Genomic DNA, 25,299 nt, shown 5'->3' with positions numbered 1-25,299 from the left:
CTGGACCATCCAGAAAAAAAGTTCAGGTGAGCGTCTATGATTTACCTTAGTGACCTAGTTTTTGACTTCAGGCATCCCACTTCTCTACTCAAAATAGATTTTATAGAGACAAAGATTCTGATAAAACTTTATGATGATAAAATTAAAAGAAAATGTGGCCTCTCAAGTGTAAAAATGGTTCTTTGATGATTTGACAAAGTGACCTAATTTAAGACCTCAGACAACAAAGTCTTTCACTTGCCCTTAATTTCACAGAAACAAAACCTCTAGAGTGTAAACAAAGCTTTTCTATGATTTGACCTGAGTGACCTAGTTTATAATGTAGTATAAACATATTTATTCCAAATCAATGTATATTTAGGTATATAAACATATATTACATTTGTATGGATAGGATAGGAATGAAAGACAACATCTAGAATTCTTCTCCTAACCCAGTTTCAAACCTGACCTTGATTTAATAGAGACAAACAACATAACAAACGTTTATAAAGATTAGATAGAAAATGTGACCTCTAGAGTGTCAACAAAGTTTTCCTTTTAACTGACCTACTGACCTAGTTTTTGACCCAGTAATGAAATCATCGAAGACTTTACTGAGGGTAATATTCTGGCCAAGTTCCATTAAGACTTGGCTAAAATTGCGACTTCTAGAGTGTTAACAATCAAAATGTTGATAAATGACGACCCTACACATGCAACTATGGACAACGGACACAGAGTTATCACAAAGTGCTCAATGTGTGCTAGCAATAGAAGGAATTTGGCCGTACTCTGTATCGTATACGTATATTTACCTTATTTATAGAATACTGGTTTATCATTTTTCTGCATCTTGTATCAATTTCTGTTTTATAAAATTAAATATTTTTGATGCTGACCAACAGGCATGTCCTTTAACAGTCAAACTGATGGACACAGGGCTGTCACAACAGCTCACTTTGTACTCAGGTGAGTTAGCTATTCTATAAAATAAAAATTCTTTATAAAAGCACTGCTGTTTTAATTCTGTAAAATAATGTTTACTTACCCTCCTTGCTGGCTTGCTGGTGTTGTTTTTGTTATAACCTGAGATTTACCAAGCTTTGAATCTAAATCAACCTGGAAAAAATGAAAACTACTACATATTAAAGAAATGAAATGATTTTTTTCGTTGTTTATGCGAAATGAACGACAGAAATAGCGATCCTATTCTGTCATTAATTTCATATGAACACTGAAAAAAAATAGTTTCATTTCTTATATTTACATTTTATTTCCTTTCCATTTTTAAACAAGATAATATTATAAATTGCACACATTTTGTTGCATGTAACATTAAAATCAGCTTCCCGGCCATTCTGATCACCAGACGGAACAACTGCGACATCATATAAGGAACGTTCTCCCTGACTATACGCGGACGTCGTCAAAACAGCGGTCGGTTATCACTAAGCAGTGATGACGTAACTTTCGCGCCTTTCCTTTTGCTGTTCATACGAAATGAACGTCATAATTTTCAATGGAAAAGAATAGGGCAAATGTAAATATAAACAAGAGGACCATGATGGTCCTGAATCGCTCACCTGTTCCCACATGACCCAGTTTTGAGTATGACGTCGTTTTTTCTATTATTTGATATAGTGACCTAGTTTTTGAGCTCATGTGACCCAGTTTTGAATTTGATCTAGATATCATCAAGATAAAAATTCTGACCAATTTTCATGAAGATCCATTGAAAAATATGGCCTCTACAGAGGTCACAAGGTTTTTCTATTATTTGACCTATTGACCTAGTTTTCAAAGGTACGTGACCCTGTTTTGAACTTGACCTAGATATCATCAAGGTGAACATTCTCACTAATTTTCATGAAGATCTCATGAAAAATATGGCCTCTAGAGAGGTCACAAGGTTTTTCTATTTTTATACCTACTGGCCTAGTTTTTGACCGCATGTGACCCAGTTTCAAAACCTGACCTAGATACCATCAAGGTGAACATTCAGACCAATTTTCATGAAGATCTATTGAAAAATATGGCCTCTAGAGAGGTCAAAAGATTTTTCTAATTTTAGACCTACTGACCTAGTTTTTGACCGCAGCTGACCAAGTTTCAAACTTGACCTATATATCATCAAGATGAACAGTCAGACCAACTTTCATACATATCCCATGAAAAATATGGCCTCTAGAGAGGTCACAAGGTTTTTTTCATTATTTGACCTACTGACCTACTTTTTGAAGGCACGTGACCCAGTTTCGAATTTGATCTAGATATCATCAGGATGAACATTCTGACCAATTTTTATGAAGATCCATTCAAAAGTATGGCCTCTAAAGAGGTCACAAGGTTTTTCTATTTTTAGACCTACTGACCTAGTTTTTGACCGCACGTGACCCAGTTTCAAACTTGACCTAGATATCATCAAGGTGAACATTCTGACCAATTTTCATACAGATCCCATGAAAAAATTGGCCTTTAGAGAGGTCACAAGGTTTTTCTATTATTTGACCTACTGACCTAGTTTTTGACGGCACGTGACCTAGATTCGAACTTGACCTAGATATCATCAAGGTGAACATTCTGACCAATTTTCATGAAGATCTTGTAAAATATATAGCCTCTAGAGAGGTCACAAGGTTTTTCTATTTTTAGACCTACTGACCTAGTTTTTGACCGCACGTAACCCAGTTTCGAACCTGACCTAGATATCATCAAGGTGAACATTCTGACCAATTTTCATAAAGACCCCATGAAAAATTTGACCTCTAGAGTGGTCACAAGGTTTTTCTATTATTTGACCTACTGACCTAGTTTTTAACGGCACGTACCCCAGTTTCAAACTTGACCTAGATATCATCAAGGTGAACATTCTGACCAATTTTCATGAAGATCTTGAGAAATATATGGCCTCTAGAGAGGTCACAAGGTTTTTCTATTTTTAGACCTACTGACCTAGTTTTTGACCGCACGTGACCCAGGTTCGAACTTGACCTAGATATCATCAAGGTAAACATTCTGACCAATTTTCATAAAGATCCGATGAAAAATGTGACCTCTAGAGTGGTCACAAGCAAAAGTTTACGCATGGACGCACGGACGCACGGACGGACGGACGACGGACGCTGCGCAATCACATAAGCTCACCTTGTCACTTTGTGACAGGTGAGCTAAAAAATTAAAATGGATTATTTCTTTAAAATGGTTTTATATGAATCATAACGTCAATCAAGACTAAGGTGTCTTTTGGCTGCCCACATTCGCAAATGCACTCTTTTCACAAAATGACAGCAACAAGTTAACCGATTCAAAGAAATTTGGGAAACACTTTCCCAAAGACAAGATCTGTTTTAATATTTCAGTAACATGCTAGGTACAAATCTTGTAAAAGTTTACCTATCAAACATGATATTGGCTTGTTAAATGATTAAATGTTGGAACCTTATATTCATCTGTACTACTAGTTCATTCTTAAATCCAGAACAGCCTTTTATCATAGTACAACATTTTCACCTCATCTATGGACAATATGATTTTAAATGTTCAAAACAGCTTACTAATCCTTACTCACATTATAAATGACTACAAACTTTCTTTACCTTATACTCTCTTGGCTGCAGTAATTCCCTTTTTACAGGTTTTTCTCTAGATAACTCTCGCTCCAAGGCTTTCTTTTCCTCCTCTTCAAGTCTTGCCGCTGCAATTTTCTCATACTCATCTCGATCCCACTTCCTTCTGTGGTCAGGAACAGGTTTCTACACGTAAACACAATGTTAAATTTGTACATTAAATAATAAAACACAGCAAGAGGACCATTGTAGTCAGTGCTTTTTTTTCTGGCCAATTTGGGGCCAAAATTGGGCCTCAATCCCAATGGCAAATAGTATATTTTTTTCCCAATTTCAAAGCTAAATTTTTCTTACTTTTTTTCATTTTTTTCAAACAAGAGCTTGTAGAACACGAAATGCCCCCCCCCTTGATGCATCCAGTAATTGCACAAGGAAAAGAAATTATTTAGTCACTGTACACAAAAGTTCTACTGTTTTGGGTCAATGTGACCTTGACCTTTGACTTATTGACCTCAAAATCAATAGGGGTCATCTGCTGGTCATGATCAACCTCCCTTTTAATTTTCGTGATCCTACGACCAAGCGATCTCAAGGTATCGTCTGGAAACGGTTTAACTGATCCAGGTCAATGTGACCTTGACCTTTGGCCTACTGATCTAAAATCAATAGGGGTCATCTACTGGATATGATCAACCTCCCTATCAACTTTGATGATCCTAGACTGAAGTGTTCTTGAGTTATCATCCGGAAATCGTTGTTCCAGGTCACTGTGACTTTGACCTTTGACCTCAACATCAATAGGGGTCACCTGTTGATCATGATCAATCTCCCTATCAAATTGCGTGATCCTAGGCCCAAGCATTCTCAAGTTATTGTCCAGAAACTGTTTAACTGTTCCAGGTCACTGTGACCTTGACTTTTGACCTACTGACCTCAAAATCAGTAGGGGTCATTTGCTGATCATGACCAACCCCACTATCAACTTTCATGATCCTAGGCCTAAGTGTTCTTGAGTTATCATCCAAAATCTGTTTGATAGTTCCGGGTCACCGTGACCTTGAACTCTGACCTACTGAACTCAAAATCAAAAGGGGTCATCTGTTGGTCATGAACAACCTCCCTATCAAGTTTCATGATCCTAGGCCCAAGCATTCTAGAGTTATCATCCGGAAACCGTTTAACTGTTCAGGGTCACTTTGACCTTGACCTTTGACCTACTGATCGCAAAATCAATAGGGGTCATCCGCTGGTCATGACTAACCTCCTTGTCAACTTCCATGATCCTATGCCCAAGCATTCTTAAGTTATCATCCAGAAACCGTTTAACTGTTCTGGGTCAATGTGACCTTGACCTTTGAACTACTATTCTCAAAATAGGGGTCATCTGCTGGTTATGACCAACCTCCCTATCAACTTTCATGATCCTAGGCCCAGGCGTTCTTGAGTTATCATCCGGAAACGGATTGGTCTACATACTGACCGACCCACCTACCGACCGACATCTGCAAAACAATATACCCCTCCTTCTTCGAACGGAGGCATAACAAGATTGTACCTATGAAACCTTGAAACACTAGACAATTTGCTTACTTAATGCATAATGATAAATTTTATGTCCATTTTCTTTCTTAAATGTGACATTTTAATAGAAAATATGACTTTTAACAATTCCCAATTTAGGTGTTTTACGACGCATTTTTCACAACTGTAAAGGCCCCAGTCCCATTCCCAAATCAGTGGAAACAAGTAAATGAAGTATTGCTATGCAATACAAAGTCTGCTACTGGAAGGCACCTAATTTTTTTCTACTGCAGTATACATAATGAACTGATATGTGTCAACGATATATAAACAATATTGTACTATATAATATTATACAATATGTTATAACAAAACACTAGGATTAAAATTTGCATATAAAAAAGCCTACAGTTGTTGTCATATGGAATTTTTTTGGCCAATTATAAAAAAGTTATCATATAAGTTATCTATAGTAACAACAAAGGGAAATAATTAATCCTAAAAAAAAAAAATCTATTATAAGTCCAAACAAAACTCTTTACCAGGTAGAGATAGGTCAAAATACACCTAACAAGAGTTGTCGGCGGACAGCAACGCTCGACTATTCAACAGCCTTGTCGATTGAATGAATACGGAAGTCGAAAAAGGGGCATAATTTAAAAAAAGCAAAATAGGGTTATGGAACCTGCATAGTGCTTATCAGCTCATGACAGTGGACAAGTGTGTGAAGTTTCAATCCATTCCCATTAGTGGGTACTGAGATACCAGCTTACATATATGAATTTAACCCAAAACTGCTAAGTTTAAAAAGGGGCATAATTTTGTAAAATGCAAAGTGCAAAGTTGAGTTATTGACCCTTTGCACTGCAGGTCATATCATGACAGTGAACAAGTGTGTGAAGTTTCAACCCTTTCCCATTAGTGGATACTGAGATACCAGCTTACATACAAAAACTTAACCAAAAATTTCTATGTTGAAAAAGGGGCATAATTTTGTAAAAAAGCAAAATAAAGTTATGGGACCTGCTTTGTACATGTCAGATCATGACAGCAAACAAGGTGTGAAGTTTCAATCCATTCCAATTAGTGAGTACTGAGATACCAGCTTACATACAAAACCTTAACCAAAAAATTCTAAGTCGAAAAAGGGGCAAATATGAATAGTCAAGCTAAAAATTCGATGTAACATGCATGTTGTACCACAGAAAAGTAGTCTCGATTTTTCCCTACGGCCAGTAATAAAAAAGTAACAATATAATCTATTTATAGTAATAACAAAGGGACGTAATTCTAAAAACAAGGGTGCCTCATGGTGGTAAACATTTGTGCCAAGTTATATCAAAATCCCTCCATGCATGTAGAAGAAATGCTCCAGACAAAGTCATTCTTAAATTTAACCTTTGACCTCTAAGTATGACCTTGACCTTAGACCTAGGGACCTGGTTCTTGCGCATGTCAATCCGTCTCAAGGTGGTGAACATTTGTGCCAAGTTACATCAAAATCCCTCCATGCATGAAGAAGAAATGCTCCGGACAAAGCCATTTTGTATCTGACCTTTGGCCTCTAAGTATGACCTTGACCTTTGACCTAGAGCCCGGGTTAGAAATTTAGATTTATTTATAACGAGATTTTAAGCTGTTTCAAAAGCTTTTCAAAAGTCATAAAATAAAATAAAATACGCTGTTTTGGATAAATGACCTTATATAAATTTTGAAATAAAAAGTTAGAAATTAAAGAGCTAAATGTTAATGTTTTAGAAACATCTTAGTAGTGAAAAATGACCATTAAAGGGAGATAATTCAAAATTGGCAAACTATATATAGGGATAGTTTTATAGATTTGTTTTAAAAATTGTTGAGAAGATTAAAACCTATTTTTGATTCAATGTGATATTTGGATAGACTGGTTCAAGAGCAAATTCCATGGTTAAAAGTATGAAATGAAAAAGAGATTGAAAAAAAAAAAAAAGATGTATTATTTTGAACTGACTACTTATCCTTACGTCATGATAAATCATTATTAATGTGTATGCTTAAGCTTGTTGAGTTATTAATAAATAATATTTGTGGAATGTAGAAAATAAATTTAAAAAACTGAACTAACTGAGTGATATTATATTCATTCTAATTTTTTCGACATTATTCATCCTCCGTCCGCCGCGCGCAACTTTTTCAGTGGAAACCCTGGGTGAACATTTATGCGAAGCTATTTCAAAATCCCTTTATGGATGGAAGAGTTACAGCCCAGACAAGAATTTACATGGACATACACACGGACAGAGTGCGATTTTAATATGCCCACCTTCAGGGGCATAAAAACGCAGTTTTGTGTCAAGGTTTTCTCTCAAACCAGTATTAAAGAGAATGTGATTTTTCCCCAGCAATTCATGATTCATAATCTTAACATGTCGACAAACATTTGTCTTATTGGCTGAAAAGTAGTAATCTATTCGAAACGATTAAAAATATACTTTGGTATGTATTCAAACAAAATTTTGTTTGCAGATAAGTAGTGATATCTTAAGTAAATAACAGTTAAGATTATAATATTAAATCATTACTTATTCATTAAGAAATTGATTACTGGACGGCTACAAAATCTCAAGAATTAGCTAGCTGTCAGGTATCCGGATGGCAAGAAGGAGGCTAGGCATTCGGTTGCCGGACGGCTAGACACTTCCAAACAAAATGGCGGTAGATTTTTGACAGGCTTTTAGGGATATAAACTAGCTATTTTCATTTAGGGGCCCAGACTGTCAAAACTAAATGTTTAACATTAGGTATAAGGGCATTTTCTCCAACAATTTAGGGGCCCAGCCTAAAATCTAGGGGCTTGGGCTACTGGGCCCCTGCTAATTTATATCCCTGGGCTTTGGATTTCGAATAAATTCTTTAAAGTGTAACGATATACCGAAATTCACTGTATCAAGATACATAAGTCTGGTGATACGCATATCGTATCATAGGTCTGTTTTACGATACAGAAACGATACAGTGAAAAGTAGAGACATTGAATGAAAACTTCCATACAGTCACTGTTGAAGATAGCAACTAAACAAATGTATCAATTATAACAAGTTTCTTTAACATTAAAGCAGAATTTCAAGTACTTTCCAATAGAAGGAACATTCATTTTATTTTTCATTTTGTCACATGAATGCTTACTTATGGTACTCAATTTGTATCGCAATATGTACCGTATCGTTCCATCTGTATCCCGATATGTATCCCTGTGACATTGGTTTTCGACGACGCAAGGAATCATACGATTGCCAAAAATAGGAAAGGAGAATAATTAAATTGCCTACTTGTCAAGCGACAAAACAATACAAGACCTTCACAGAGTGTGTGGTAATTATCCGGAAATCTGATTTTTGCAAGTTCAGTTCGGTTAACAAGAGGACCATGATGGTCCTGAATCGCTCACCTCTTCCCACATGACCCAGTTTTGAGTATGACGTCGTTTATTCTATTATTTGACATAGTGACCTAGTTTTTTGAGCTCATGTGACCCAGTTTTGAATTTGATCTAGATATCATCAAGATAAAAATTCTGACCAATTTTCATGAAGATCCATTGAAAAATATGGCCTCTAGAGAGGTCACAAGGTTTTTCTATTATTTGACCTAATGACCTAGTTTTCAAAGGTACGTGACCCTGTTTTGAACTTGATCTAGATATCATCAAGGTGAACATTCTCACTAATTTTCATGAAGATCTCATGAAAAATATGGCCTCTAGAGAGGTCACAAGGTTTTTCTATTTTTATACCTACTGGCCTAGTTTTTGACTGCATGTGACCCAGTTTCGAAATTGACCTAGATACCATCAAGGTGAACATTCAGACCAATTTTCATGAAGATCTATTGAAAAATATGGCCTCTGGAGAGGTCAAAAGATTTTTCTAATTTTAGACCTACTGACATAGTTTTTGACCGCAGTTGACCCAGTTTTGAACTTGACCTATATATCATCAAGATGAACAGTCAGACCAACTTTCATACACATCCCATGAAAAATATGGCCTCTAGAGAGGGCACAAGGTTTTTTCATTATTTGACCTACTGACCTACTTTTTGATGGCACGTGACCCAGTTTCGAACTTGACCCAGATATCATCATGATGAACATTCTTATCAATTTTTATGAAGATCCATTCAAAAGTATGGTCTAAAGAGGTCACAAGGTTTTTCTATTTTTATACCTACTGGCCTAGTTTTTGACCGCATGTGACCCAGTTTCGAACCTGACCTAGATATCATCAAGATGAACATTCAGACCAACTTCCATACAGATCCCATGAAAAATATGGCCTTTAGAGAGGTCACAAGGTTTTTCTATTATTTGACCTACTGACCTAGTTTTTGAAGGCACGTGACCCAGTTTCGAACCTGACCTAGATATCATCAAGATGAACATTCTGACCAATTTTCATGAAGATCTTTTGAAATATATGGCCTCTAGAGAGGTCACAAGGTTTTTCTATTTTTAGACCTACTGACCTAGTTTTTGATCGCACGTGACCCAGTTTCGAACTTGACCTAGATATCAACAAGGTGAATATTCTGACCAATTTTCATAAAGACCCCATGAAAAATGTGACCTCTAAAGTGGTCACAAGGTTTTTCTATTATTTGACCTACTGACCTAGTTTTTGATGGCACGTAACCCAGTTTCGAACTTGACCTAGATATCATCAAGGTGAACATTCTGACCAATTTTCATGAAGATCTTGTGAAATATATGGCCTCTAGAGAGGTCACAAGGTTTTTCTATTTTTAGACCTACTGACCTAGTTTTTGACCGCACGTGACCCAGTTTCGAACTTGACCTAGATATCATCAAGATGAACATTCTGACAAATTTTCATAAAGACCCCATGAAAAATGTGACCTCTAGAGTGGTCACAAGGTTTTTCTATTATTTGACCTACTGACCTAGTTTTTGATGGCACGTAACCCAGTTTCGAACTTGACCTAGATATCATCAAGGTGAACAGTCTGACTAATTTTCATGAAGATCTTTTGAAATATATGGCCTCTAGAGAGGTCACAAGGTTTTTCTATTTTTAGACCTACTGACCTAGTTTTTGACCGCACGTGACCCAGTTTCGAACTTGACCTAGATATCATCAAGGTGAACATTCTGACCAATTTTCATAAAGACCCCATGAAAAATGTGACCTCTAGAGTGGTCACAAGCAAAAGTTTACGCACGGACGCACGCATGGACGGACGACGGTTGCTGCACGATCACAAAAGCTCACCTTGTCACTTTGTGACAGGTGAGCTAAAAACGGAAGTTGGTTGAAAGCACATGCGCGCACTTTATGACTTACGTATTCGACGGTTCCCGCCAATCACACTAAAGATCTACACCGTACATTGACTTTAGTACAAATCATCACCTATCACGAGAAACAGTTATTTTTATGCATTTTATCAATGTTTTAACCGTATTCAACGGTATTTAATATATTTTCAGTGAGTTATTGGTAAGTCCTATTCAAATTTGCATTTATTAAATATTATTGATTGTTAAACTTTGGGCACCTTGCATAAATCCGCTCTGCTCATTGTTACTCATGTAGATCTTTGCACCCAACCGTAACATTTATTAAGTAACACCCATTTAACAATGTAGATGGAATTTTTTTTATCAATTTCTGCCTGAGTTGTTAACAATTAGCATTTGCAATGTAAGTACAACTTAAAGAATGGCTTTAACGTTCTTAGTTTATTCTGCAAGGGAGTCATCTAAATCAGATCGTGATATTTTTACTGTATGGTATAGATTTTTTTAAAAGCATGACACGACCAATAACGACCTCTTTCAAAGGTCCCTTGACACGGGCACTATCCCAGCTGACTGGACCAAGGCCAATGTCACTCCTTTATTTAAGAAGGGTGACAAAAGCAATCCTGCAAATTACCGGCCTATATCCCTAACTTGCATCCTTTGTAAGTTACTGGAACATATCATAGCCTCTAATATTACCAAGCATTTCCAGGTTAACAATGTCCTGTATGACCTACAGCATGGGTTCAGAGAAAAAAGGTCATGTGAAACGCAGTTACTCGAACTTGTAGAAGATCTATCCCGAAACTTAATTCAAGGCCACCAGACGGACCTGATCTTTCTGGACTTCTCTAAAGCATTTGACAAGGTTAACCATCTGAAACTTCTGTATAAACTTCATCAACATGGCGTTCAGGGCACCACGTTGCAATGGGTCAAGTCTTTTTTGATTGGCAGGCGCCAGTCTGTCCTTGTGAATGGTGAAACATCAGAAGAAGTTCCAGTAACGTCCGGAGTCCCACAGGGCTCAGTCCTAGGCCCCCTTCTATTCTTACTCTACATTAATGACCTGCCCGAAAATCTAATTTCACAGGTTCGGTTATTCGCCGATGACACTGCTGTCTACTTAACTGTAAATAGTTCTGCCCAAGAAAACATCCTCCAGCAAGACTTAAATAGGTTACAGATATGGGAAAGTAAGTGGGACATGGAGTTCAACCCCTTACAAGAAACGCAGCAATGCCATGAAACCAGGTTTTCAACACTTTTCATAAGAATAAACAAGAGTGCCAGAATGTCACAATATACGCCCGTCACAGCAAATTTCTTTACTCTAGCACCTGTATTTGCAGATGTAATTTTAATTTTGTGGTTGTTTAGTAATCATTGTAATTCTTTTGTTTTTCTAAGTCCACAAAAAAACTCCTTACCAGGTAGAGATACCTTAAAATACACCTAAAATTAGAAAGTAACAACTATGTTGTACCACAGAAAAGTGGTCTTGGTTTTTCCCTACGGTCAATTATAAAAAAGTTACAATATAAGTTATTTATAGTAACAACTAAGGGAAGTTAATCTTAAAAAAAAAAAAAAAAAAAAAAAAAAAACAAAAAAAAATAATTTTAAGTCCACACAGAAATCCTAACCAGGTAGAGATTGGTCAAAATACACCTCAAAATTGGATGTAACATGCATGTTGTACTACAGAAAAGTGGTCTTGATTTTTCCCTATGTCTAGTAATGAAAAAGTTACAATATAAGCTATTTATAGTAACAACAAAGGGAAGTAATTCTAAAGAATGGAACTGCACAAGACACTTTGTCTCATGATGGTGTATAATTGTGCCAAGTTACATCAAAATCCCTCTATGCATGAAGAAAATATGCTCCGGACAAACTTTTCATTCTTGTATCATTTGACCTCTAAGTGTGACCTTGACCTTAGACCTAGGGACCTGGTTCTTGCGCATGACACTCCGTCTCATGATGGTGAACAATTGTGCCAACTTTCATCAAAATCCCTCTATGCATGTAGAAGATATGCTAACCCTAACCCTAACCTAACCCTAACCCTATTTTTAGTAACAATGACCTTGACCTTGATCCCAGAAACCCCAAAATCAATCCCAAGCTACAACTTTATATAAGTTTTCTATACACCAAGTTTCATCATGATAGCTCATTCCTAAGTTAAGTTATTGACCGGAAACCCTTTTTCTATTTTAAGTAACAGTGACCTTGACCTTGACCCCAGAAACCCCAAAATCAATCCCAGCCTTTGTCTTGATATAAGCTACATACATACCAAGTTTTATTCAAATATCTTTACCGAAACAAAAGTTATTGACCGGAAACCCTTTTTCTATTTTAAGTAACAGTGACCTTGACCTTGACCCTAGAAACCCCAAAATCAATCCCAGCCTTTGTCTTGATATAAGCTACATACATACCAAGTTTTATTCAAATATCTTTACCGAAACAAAAGTTATTGACCGGAAACCCTTTTTCTATTTTAAGTAAAAGTGACCTTGACCTTGACCCCAGAAACCCCAAAATCAATCCCAGCCTTTGTCTTGATATAAGCTACATACATACCAAGTTTTATTCAAATATCTTTACCGAAACAAAAGTTATTGACCGGAAACCCTTTTTCTATTTTAAGTAACAGTGACCTTGACCTTGACCCCAGAAACCCCAAAATCAATCCCAGCCTTTGTCTTGATATAAGCTACATACATACCAAGTTTTATTCAAATATCTTTACCGAAACAAAAGTTATTGACCGGAAACACCAGTTTGACGCCGCCGCCGCCGCCACCGCCGCCGCCCGCCCGCCCGACATCTACCCCAATCTAATAACTCAGGTTTTCGTTGAAAACCTGGTTAAAAATGCACTGTTATGAACATAACAAGGTCAAAAAACCCTTTTAAATCAAAGTACACACTCCATGGCCAAGTCTTGGAAACAGTTCCTGATGCAAAGTACCTTGGGGTCACTATATCCTCAGATCTAAATTGGAATAAACACATCAATTTAGTCACGTCCAAAGCTACCCGAACACTAAACTTCATTAAACGAAACATCCCATGCAAGAACCCAAAAGTTCGAGAAGTAGCTTATAAATCACTAGTCAGGCCACAGCTAGAATATGCTAGCTGTGTTTGGAACCCTTACACCCAACAAAACATCCACCAGATCGAAATGATTCAGCGGAGGGCAGCACGATGGGTAAATCATGACTACTCCTCTTACAGCAGTGTCACAAACATGCTAGGTCAGCTGAGATAGCGTACCCTTGAAGATAGGAGATCTGATTCACGACTCCTTATTTTCTACAAGATAGTGAATGGTTTGGTTGCTGTGCCACTCCCCCCCTATGTCAGCCCCCCATCCCGTCTAACAAGACATATGCATCCCCACTCCTATACTCAGATCCTCACTCCCTGTAATTACTATAAGTACTCTTTCTTCCCAGCCACCATAGTACTTTGGAAAGCCCTTCCAGTACAACTTGTGCAAGCCCCCACCCTGAATCAGTTTAAACAGGGTGTGACCAAACTTGTACACAATGCTTAACATGATAGACCTGTTTTTAAACTGCTTTTATCTGTAAATCCTTCTTGTTTTTAACACTATCAACTGTATTTATACTGCAATACACACCGTGTATTACTTTTATCCTTCTATCCAATCTACTTTTAACTTCTTGTACAGGCGTGCAGCTGCACATAATACTCGCAGAGAGGAGTGCTGCAGTATAAATAGATATATAGATATAGATATAACAACAAAGATGGCCATGTCTGCAGACAAACATTTAAACTACTGTCCTGCTTGTAAGTGATTAAATGAGAGTGTCACTGAAGTACCAGTTTTGGAATTAAATAAAAGATGTATAAAACGGTATGTTGATATTAATTTATCATTTTACTTTCCATAAATTTTTATTTGATTATCGTGAAAGTACCTATGACCGGTGGATATCTATGACCGGTGTAATCCGTATTACATATGCCGCACGCGCGTACATATATCAATCGGATACTTCCGGTCAGTTTTGTTTACAAACATTCCCGCACATCTGTCAAACTGAAAAAAACTCCCTGAAAATGTCTTTCCTACGGGTAAGTCTCTTATTATTTACTTACATTGATAAAATCTTTTAAGACTGCATCTATTTCATGTCAATAAACATGCTTTTCCCTTAGAAAATGACATATTTGATGATTTATCAAAGCGTCTGCTCCACGAGACACATTTATGACGTCACAAGTACTTGATTCTTGACAGTTTTATACTACTGGCCTAAACTTCTTACCAATATTTTTAGGCATGATATGTCTAAATTTGTATGTGAAAATGTTAATTTTGTATGTGCTAGTTGTGTTTAGAATTCTTTACAATACAATAAAAGTTTATTTTCTTTCAGTTACCCTTGGCTGGAAAATTAAAGAAAAGACAAAACAAGCCAGAGATGTTGAAGTCAGCCTACCATGAGGTTAGGAACAATGGAACATCAGTGTATAAAGCAGCTAGGATGTATGGTGTTCCGGAAAGCACGCTTAGGGATAGATTTTTAGGCCTCCAGCCAGTACCAGATGAGACTCCCAATCTTCCTAATCAAGGTCCTGCACCAACATTTACCAAAGATGAAGAATTGCAATTGGTGAAGCATGTAACATATATGGCCAGTATAGGTTATGGTTATTCTCGAAGTGAATTTTTAACACTTGCAACTGATTTTGCCATCAGCCTCGGTAAGAAAAAGGAAGGAGACCCTGCATTTGCACCATCATGGTACTCTGGATTCAAGGATAGGAATCCAGAAATTGGGTTATCTCGGGCCCAGAAGTTATCTTTTGAGAGAGCTAAATGTACGTCTGAGAAGGTATTAGACAACTATTTTGCAGAGCTCAGTAGCGTAATGAAAGATAAAGGACTGCTTGATAAACCAGAGAATATTTGGAATTTAGACGAGACTGGCATAGTGATGGAACACAACCCTTCCAAAGTTATTTGTTTGAAGGGATACACTCCTCAGGCAATTACATCTAGCAGGGGTAAGACTGTAACAATATTAGGGTGTGGAAGTGCGGCAGGTACCAGGGTCCCCCCTTACTATATCTTTCCTGGTAGGCGTTGGAATGATGAACTTTTGAATGGGGCATGTCCAGGAGCATCAGGAGAAATGTCTGATTCAGGTTGGTCCAACTCTACCATCCTATTGCAGTACTTCAGAACACATTTTATCAAGTTTGTACCACTAAATGGTGATCCAGTGCTGGTGCTATTTGATGGTCATCGATCACATATGAACCTGACCCTTATAAGATGGGCTGAAGACCATAATGTAATTTTCTTTGTGTTGCCTCCGCACACTTCTCATGTGACCCAACCTCTGGACGTTGGCTGCTTCGGCCCATTGAAGAATTCCTATAACAGTGAATGCCAAGTGTATCTCCGCAATAATCCTGGGATGCGTATCACTCGCTACAATGTTGCTGCCATATCAGGCAAAGCCTACAATAAAGGTCTGTCACCAGAAAATTTAATATCATCGTTCAAAAAAACAGGCATATACCCACTTGAAAGAGATACTATCAACAAAATCAAAACAGCTCCTTCAATAATTTATCAAGAGAAAGAAAATGAACCTGAAACTGAAACCAAAACAAACTTCTTGGAAACCAAGAAAATTACTGCTGTGAAAGAAGTTAAAAAAGAAAAGGAAAATGCCACCATCAATCACTGGAAACATAATGGAACCAGAAAAAAAATCTCTCCTAAAAGAAGTTCAGACTGATGAACCTAAGAAATTAAAGAAATCATCAAAAGTGATCAAAGAAGAATCTTGTGAAACTAAGAAATCTGCCAACTTAAAAAGAAAGAATTCAGGTTCACCAAAACCAAGTACTTCTGGCACTAACTTAGATAACAGACCAGGTTTTATTGTTGACTCTGAAGATAATGATGGAAGCGAGTGTGACGGCATAGAAGACACTGAGGAAACTGAAGTCTGTTGTGTATGCAATAGATTTAGCCCGAGAGATTTGAATCTTGCATATACCTTGGAAATAGTTACATGGGGTCAGTGCAGTGCTTGCGGACACTGGACACATTTAAAATTCTGCACAGAAGTCAAATGTCTGAGGAGGGCATCAATTTTTCTTTGTCCTCATTGCAAGCATACTTAACTGAAAATAACAAATATAAGACATAACACAAGTAAAAGTATATGTAGATAATTTCTTTATTGAATAAAATGAGTGTTTTGTTAAAATTTCTCATGCAGAAAATATTGGATGGAAGTTCAGTCCAATACCAGTATAAATGACGTCATCATTATTTGTATAGAGGATTTTTTTATACTTACACCGGTCATATGTGTCAGAAAAACGTAAACAAAGTTGCAGATACATGTTTATATGGACATTAATTATTCTATTTAAATGTAAAGTAACATTATTAAAATCATCTCCATGTGAAAGACAAAGGATGAATTGACTATTATATGGTACGTTTTTCAGAAAATGTATATTGTGTTGGTTCGTTTTGACCCTTGAACTTTTATTACACCGGTAATCGGTATCACCAGGATAAGTTATAAAATGTGGAAACATGTAGAACTTTGTTTATTCTACCAAAATACCATGTGATCACCACTTGACATGCGCGGGATATGCAAATTAACCGGAAATACCGACATTGTCGAAAACATATGTCCGTCGAAAACGTAAGTCGTGGGGATATTGTATTGTGAGACTAGCGTATCCTTACACCCCTATTCTTTAATGAGTATAAAATTTGATTTCTCTTAGCATCTTTGGTAATTGTGTTACTTTTACCTTATAACTTGTATTTATTTTGCGTTTCACTGATAAAGCTTAGAAGGGCGCAGTTTGGGCAGTCGAGGATATAATATTTGATTACCGGACTTCTACTACACTCCGGATACCGGACCACTAGCCACTTGCAATATGCAAGAAGAATGCAAATCATCTGCGTTATTTCAAACGCCTTGCAACAGTTTACTACATTCTGCACTATGTCTTTGGTTATTTATACGGCTATATCTTGTTTAAACCACATAAATTTCAATAACTCATGCATTCTCACCTCGTACGCCATTTTTGTTGTTATTGTTATACGGATGGACTAAAACCCAGCACCGAGACCCGGGATCGTATATCAATACGGTAGTGGCATGAAGATAGTAATTCGCCGGATATTGCCTGGAGCCGTGGGTCCTCGAATGTGGTCCATAGTGCAATTTTCCCTCCTTGTAAAAGCCATTTTCATGCCAGATTTAAGCTTTATTAATGCTTGATTGTAAAGAAGAATGTCTGCAGATGATTTTCTGCATCTACATTTTTCACCCAACCGTCGATTCCCGACTATCACTGGGCGGCGCCGTCAGAGAAACAGTTGTTAAAGAAATGATATGTTACAAATGTTAAGAGTTACGTTTTATGCTTCAAAAGTTGTGTCGAAGCTATTTCGTAAAATGAGAGTGGAAGTAGGTATTTCCTGATGTCTACCTATGACACTACTAGCCCGGTCCCTGATTGTAAACACCCTTCCTTTGAAATATCTAATGATATAAATCTTACCCAAATGGTTAATCTCCCAACCCGTGAAAGTAATATCGTGGACCTATTCCTTACAAAAAATCCTTCTTTCGTATATCAGTTCAATATCCTACCAGGCATCAGTGATCATAACATAGTTGAAGTTAAAGTGGATCTGTTACCAAAAGCCTCGTAAGATTCCGCTGTACAAGAAAGCTAACTGGCAGGCCATAAAACAGTCATTAAACGACTACCACCAGGTTATGACTTCTCAAGAAAAACATTCCGCCCTAAATACAGAAGAGTTATGGGATAGTTTTTCACACACACTCAATAGATTAACAGAAAAATAGATTCCATCCAAACAGTCATCAATAAGGGATCATCTTCCCTGGGTCAATTAGAGCATTAAGAGAATGATCAGAAGACCTAATAGAACCTTTAAAAAGGTCAGGATATCAAACAAATCTTCTGATCGGAAAAAGTTCCTAGACCTAAAACACTTAGTGCGGAAAAAGGTCAAAGAGGCTTGTCACCAATAAGACATCCTAAATCTACATAGTATTGATGCCGACCTTCCAAGTAGACCAAATTCTAAGAAATTTACTCATTGATTAAACATTCCAAACAAGATTCTTCTTCCATACCACCCCTAAAGTATGATAAGAAACTCCATCACGTGGAAAACGCTAAGGCCACAGTACTTAACAAGCAGTTTCAGTCAGTCTTCAGCCCCTGAGACCTTCCTCACTCTGTAAAATGAAATTGCAAGACATGTCTGTTAATCAGAATGGTAATTTCAACCCTGACATGCCAGATATCAATGTTAGCTCAAATGGGATAGAGAAACTTCACAATAACCTAAACCCCCATAAGGCTAGTGGCCCTGATCAATTAAAACCCATCATACTTAAATCTTTATCTAAAGAACTCGCCCCAATCTTAAAGGTTTTATTCCAGAAATCTCTTGATGAGGGATCCTTATCATCCCAGTGGAAGCTAATGTTGCCCTGTTTACAAAAAAGGTGAAAGGTCAAACCCCGCCAACTACAGGCCTATTTCTCTACTACTGTGTTCAGACTGAACATGTGTATTATTATTGTGCAGGCACTAATTGGTGGTCGAGATAAAAAAAAACATTAAAATATAATCTAGTTTGCATTCACACTAGGCAGCAGAATGTGGATAAACTTATTTACATGCAAGAGTCATTAATATTTATAAGCATTGTTGCATTATGGGAAGTAAACATGGATGTAGAAACATGTTTGTTTTAGGAAATGATTTGTAGGAAACAAAAATATAACAAACAAGGAGGCCTGCAGATATATAAAGGAGATATAGAATTCATGGCCATTGCATCCATTGTTTCTAAACACTAAAGATAACCATGCTGTATTCTCCCGCCAAAATGTCAGATTTAGATTAATTTTTAATGTAGCATTAAAAGTACCTCTGGAGGTGGTTTTAATGTTACATTATTTTTTTTTGTTTTTAATCCACTTGACCTTCAAATAATACACATTCTAATTCACATTGTGTGTGGACGCAAACTGGATTAAAAAATAAAACCGTTTTAAACCACATTTAAACTGTAGTCTGAACAGAGTATAACATGTGTTCTGTGCAAAGTATTGGAACACATTGTTTCCTCTTCAATTGTAAAACATTTCACCAGCCACAGTATCCTCTACGACCTACAACATGGGTTTCGTGGAAAAAGATTATGTGTCACTCAACTAATAATGTTAGTTAATGATCTGGTTAATGACCTGGTTAACGCAGTCTATGATAAGAAAACAGTTGAGCTCATACTAATAGATTTCATTAAGGCTTTCGATAAGGTCAGCCATGAGAAAGTCTTACTGAAAATGCACAATTATGGAGTCAGAGGTAAAACTCTCAAGTGGATTAAATGTTTCCTTGATAACTGTAGCCAATCAGTTGTCCTGAATGGCACCAGTTCTGATGCCATCCCAGTCCCATTCGGTGTTCCCCAGGGGTCCGTCCTTGGTCCCCTGCTCTTTTTAGCTGAGACAAATGACCTCCCGCAAACTATTAACTCCAAAGTCCGTCTCTTTGCAGATGATACAGCAGTCTATCTCACACTGTCATCTGCAAATGAATCAATTACCCTCCAAAATGACCTCAAACTAGTTGGAGTGGGATATGGAATTTAACCCCTCCAAATGTCAAACTATCCACGTTACAAGAAGGAAACATCCTATTCCCACCCAGTACTACCTCCTTGGAGTCCTACTCGAATCAGTCACCTCGGCCAAATACTTTGACGTGGATATATCAAATAATCCATTTGCTGTCTACGTCCCCGTGAGGGGTTTGACATTAACGGAAGATAGATAGATATATACGCAATGTTAGCGTTTTCATCACGTCTCTTAGTCACATGACCATCGTTTCATTGCTTTCAGGTCAACGCCGTTTTGATTGCCTAAAGACAGACCTACAAGACAAGGGTAGTCTCACAGGAAGTGAAAGACTAGAAATGCTGATAGGAATAAGTTATCAATTGTTATTTTTACATAGAAAATAGTAGCGGAGGCATTAAGGTGCTATATTCCTACCATGCTAGGTAATACAGTAGCAAATGAATATGCTATATGTTCTTTATAAAATTCATAAACTTCTAAGTGCTGCAACACATAACCATGCCCATTTCAAAAAAGAATTACTAGTCTTGTAATCATAAATGATAATAATAAAATTATATATAAACCACAAAAGAACACCATGAAAAGTAGGAGTCATGTATGTTGTAAGAGCGATTTTTTTTTGTCTGACAGGTCAACACTATGGATGGAATATCTTCCAAACTGAAAGCTAAAATGATGGTATGAATACATGTGTAAGGTAAAGATTGTTTACATTCCTATAAATGCAAAAAAGAAATCTTCTCGAAAATGTTACCAAAATGTCAAGTATAGGTCCACAATGAAATAAAAACATGAACTGGCTAATATAAAACATGAAAATGCCACTTTAACTGGGAATACATTGAGGATTTTTTCCGCCATTGTCTATTACTATTTTATTACTATTATACCTGCTGCTTTTAAAATTGCGTAACTCTTTGACCGCAAAGTGATTAGCATATACATCAACGACTTCCATGAAGTTCCTGTCATCCCATGAAAACAAATTCATAGCTAATATCTGCTAAGGATACTCGGGCATTTCGTAAGACTGAAGTGGCTCTTTCTGGTTAGAAGATATATTTTTCCAAACAAACAGGACATTTCAATACTGCCTCAGGGATTTCCTGTGAATATGAAGACCAGAATAATGAATTTGTGCCTTTCTTAATGACTTCCTCTAAACCAAAGTGACCAGAACCGTGTATAATCGCGATCATACTTGACCAAAATACCTTTCATGACAAGGGTGCTAGTCAAAACGTATCCAAACCATTATGAATCGTCAGCTCGTCTCTTTATTTCCAGAAATTGGTGACAAGTGACTGCAATGGTTAAACGCCGAATTGTACTCTCTGAAAAACAAAAATTATATGTTAAAAAGAGGCAATTTAGAACAACAATTTGTCTAAGAAGATAATAAAGTTCAATTGGGACTTTAGTAAATGCTTCCAATCACGGTCTTCTAAATAATTTTCTCTAATAGTTATTGAATAACACTTCTGAAGCATCAATTCAGGTTTTAACATATACATGTATATATAAAACGTTAAGTTTGTGGAAATCGATCAATTTCAACAGAAGATATACTTGTTCAAAGATATATGTTTTTTTCCACCAGCGTTATTACTGCATGCTGTATATAGCTACAATGACAAGGAACTTCTTATGTTTAAGTCATATTATTATGAATAAAGTTCTGTTCTGTTAAAAAAATAAATCTGTTCTAGTGTTTTCATTTATTGAAAATTTGAAGTGCTGTAGTTCTTTATAATAGGAGAAACAAACTGAGAAGTATTGTAAATAATAGATAGAACAAAATAAAATGTAAATAATATATAGAAGACTAAGAAGAATCAAGGTAATACAATAATCACCGTATATAATTAACGTAATTTTACTCGCAGTTTGAACAACATTTTAAATAACAGTGTTTTGTAAAAGTATCGTGACAATAATTGTTATAGATCTAAGCTCTTTTAATTGTGTCTTATACAATATTATCACATGATGTTTGGAAATACCGGCAATTATCTCTGTATAATTATATGTCTTTAACATACTGACTATCAATATATCAAACAACATGCTTTAAAACGGAAGCAGTTGTTAATAAAGATCAAAGGGTATCGTCGTGAAAAACTTTGTTTGTGAACAAGAAAAACTTGTTACAATCAGGTAATATTTTATATATAAATCTGTAAATTCTGTTCCTGTATCTCATTCCATACATGTATCTTCTATAACTTTGCTTATTGCCATAAATTGTGATATCGAATATTTTGTTTGATATAATTTATTGTGCTAGTGTTAATTTCCTTGATATTAATTGCGTGAAAAAAAATGTTCATAAAGAATTGTGTTGTGTCTCCGCTGTTGTGTTTGTGCTTGTGCTGAATAAACGTTATTATGGCTCTCTAGTCTGTTTCACTGATCTGTCTTATCGAATACAGATAATATGTAGTATCTAACGCGTGGAAGAGTCTATATGGCTCTCGTGATAGGACATAGCCAGGTCAAGTATATGAGTGAGTACTTGTGGCCAGAGACTTATTCCGTGTTTGCGTATTCGGGAGCTAAAACACAAGAGTTCATGGTCAAGGACTACATATATGAAGTGGCACAGTATTTTTCGGTAAGTGTCTTATTTAAAATATTAATTTATTTTGTACTTAGTTATGAAAATCTAATAACTGATACAACGCATATTTTTCTGATTGACCAGTTAAAAAAAAGTTAAGCATAAAACACATTGACAATGATATATCAAAGAAACCGTTCTTAATATTTGTTAAACTGATTAATTTTTTCTGATATGAAATACCCAAATCCTATAAACTTGTTAGCACCCTTGATTAGGTGTTGATTAATCACCGTCCATCAGACTGAGCGGCTGTCGGCACGTGTTTAATTGATTGGATTATCACATCAATCATGATACATCATAATACTGTTCCAGTCACATAATAATAGCTACGTATAATGAAATGATCGGATTTAAAATAAGTTCTTCTTTTTTTTAATTAGTGATTAAATAATTGAATTATGCACCATTATGCCGCAGATGTTACCTGTCCTTGTTAAAAAGTAATGTATTTTGCAAATATATATTAAATTTATAGAACATAATGGAACTGCATAATTCATGCAACTATTGGTAAATTTAGATTTTGTCATGTAAAAATGTGGGTCAAGAAACACAACGGGAAACAAGATGACATATCGACCTACCCGAATGAAGTGAAAAAAATATTATACAGTGAATCCGAAGCAGAATGTATTGACAAAATTGATATATATGATTTATATACATATTACCCTATACTCGTTATATTTTCAAATACAATTTAATAAATGTTATTGATCAAATTTAACTGTTGTTCGTATTGTCTGCTGATCTTCACTGCTGAAGTTTGATTTGACATTGTTCCATTTATCCTTGCCAGTTCTCATAGAAAACTATCCAGTGCTATTTATCATATCAAAGGAATCCATTAGGTACACATATCAGAAACATTAAATTATAATTGCCTACAGCTCGCAGTTTAGTTTAACAAAGTCGTGCGATTAAACAGACGCACACTGAACAATATTCACTGCCACACATAAATGGGCCTGCAGACAAGTCATAAAAATGTTGGTAAACTGCTTAAGAAAATATAAGATGGTTCATATGTTTGAAAGTTATATAACGATAATCGCAGTTGTAAAATAGGGCTATGCATAGCCGTGAGAAATTGATACTGCCATTCCAACTCATTTGTGAAAAAAATAAATGAGTATTACAAAGAAATTAGAGATATGATAGGTCATATCTTTACATATTTATAAACTACAGAATTTAATCTTTCAAATGATGAATAGATAATTGTCAAATTTAAAGTTATGAGGAAAATAACAAGGATGGCCGTGTTTTCCGACTTACGGAAACTGATGGTGACAATGGGAAAAATCAGCTATTTTCAAATCGGTATTAACAAACAACAAAAGAAAAATATCAAACAGGGAATGCCACGCACCAAAAACGTAGCCTCCTCAAAACGAAACCCCCGAGACCTGGATTTACGTTTCCTAATATTTAAAATAGAAGATATCGATATCAGGGTTTTTAGAGATATTACCTTCCTGATAAATATTATCATTTAAGCCCAACGGAAACGGTGACTGTAAATTTTAAATCCATTTGAATTCTGCTACATGCCTGGCTTTAATTTTAAAACTAGATGTGGAATTAGTATCATATACGATTTTCTCTACTGGTTGCATTGTTACCTGATCAAATGTATGGCCAAAATTACGAAAGTGTTGGTATAAAAATGTAGTAAACTTGTTCCGACTACGTATTTTGTATGAATGTTCACGGAAACGAATTTTTAAAGAACGTCCTGTTCGGCCAACATATTGAATACCACAATTGGGTGCGTTTCAAGTCAGTACATATATCATGTGGGACGTATTTCAATCAACGTTAGAATTAAGTACCACATTAAAAGTTCTGCCGTTAACGTTTGAGGTAATTGTAGACCTGTGCGATAAATGATTGCAACAACCGCACCTCTAAGAATTGCATTTGTTAATAGAACGGTACTCTCTACATCTCTGTGGAAAATTTGTATGTTTAATTTTATATTTCTTCAGTATAGTAGAAGTTAAAGGTGATAGACAAATACGCAGATTATTACGAAAAACAGCTGGAGAATTTAAACTAGTACGTGGAATATAAACTGAATGAACAGAATGTAGCTTAAGTGGAGAAAGGCTAATCGATGGTGTATGTCTTAAAAAAGTACTGTTATCTTTAGGCAGATGAACAGAAGATGTAGAATGTAACCGAAGAGGTGAAAGAATTAATTTCGGTACTCTATTATATATACTCATGAAATGTAATAATTGTAATATAGTCATTTGCAGTCGGATGCTATAGATCTTTACATATTTGTCATCTGCATAATGTCAGCTTTCAAAATACATATATTTCATTGCAAAATATAACGTAATTAGAAAAAAAGTAGGGATGGCCGTATTTTATCACCTTCTGAATTCTATTTTGATTACAATAAAAAAAACTAAATTTCAAAATAATATTTTAAATTCGTTTAAGGTCGGATTATTAACTTCTTTACATATTCTTAAACTGCATCACGTCAGCTTTACAATGATGTATAAATTATTGATATATGTAAACAAATGAAGAAATAAATAGGGGCGC

General features: G+C 36.0%; 1 protein-coding gene across 1 annotated transcript in view; it reads right to left on the bottom strand.

Annotated features, from left to right (window-relative positions):
* The window catches only part of LOC123557434 (zinc finger matrin-type protein 2-like), a 34,301-nt gene extending 16,733 nt beyond the window's left edge, over window positions 1-17,568 (bottom strand). Inside the window, exons 1-3 of the mRNA XM_045348881.2 lie at window positions 17,486-17,568; window positions 3,579-3,734; window positions 1,031-1,101 (exon numbers count right to left, since the gene is read on the bottom strand). Coding sequence (XP_045204816.1) covers window positions 1,031-1,101; window positions 3,579-3,734; window positions 17,486-17,497 — 239 coding nt within the window. The 5' untranslated portion in view covers window positions 17,498-17,568. The remainder of the gene's footprint in view (window positions 1-1,030; window positions 1,102-3,578; window positions 3,735-17,485) is intronic.
* Window positions 17,569-25,299: the final 7,731 nt, after the last annotated feature.

This window comes from Mercenaria mercenaria, chromosome 5, assembly GCF_021730395.1.
Source record: "Mercenaria mercenaria strain notata chromosome 5, MADL_Memer_1, whole genome shotgun sequence".
NCBI lineage: Eukaryota > Metazoa > Mollusca > Bivalvia > Venerida > Veneridae > Mercenaria > Mercenaria mercenaria.
The sequence above is the reverse complement of the archived record's forward strand: the minus strand, read 5'-3'. Positions and strand labels throughout refer to the sequence as shown.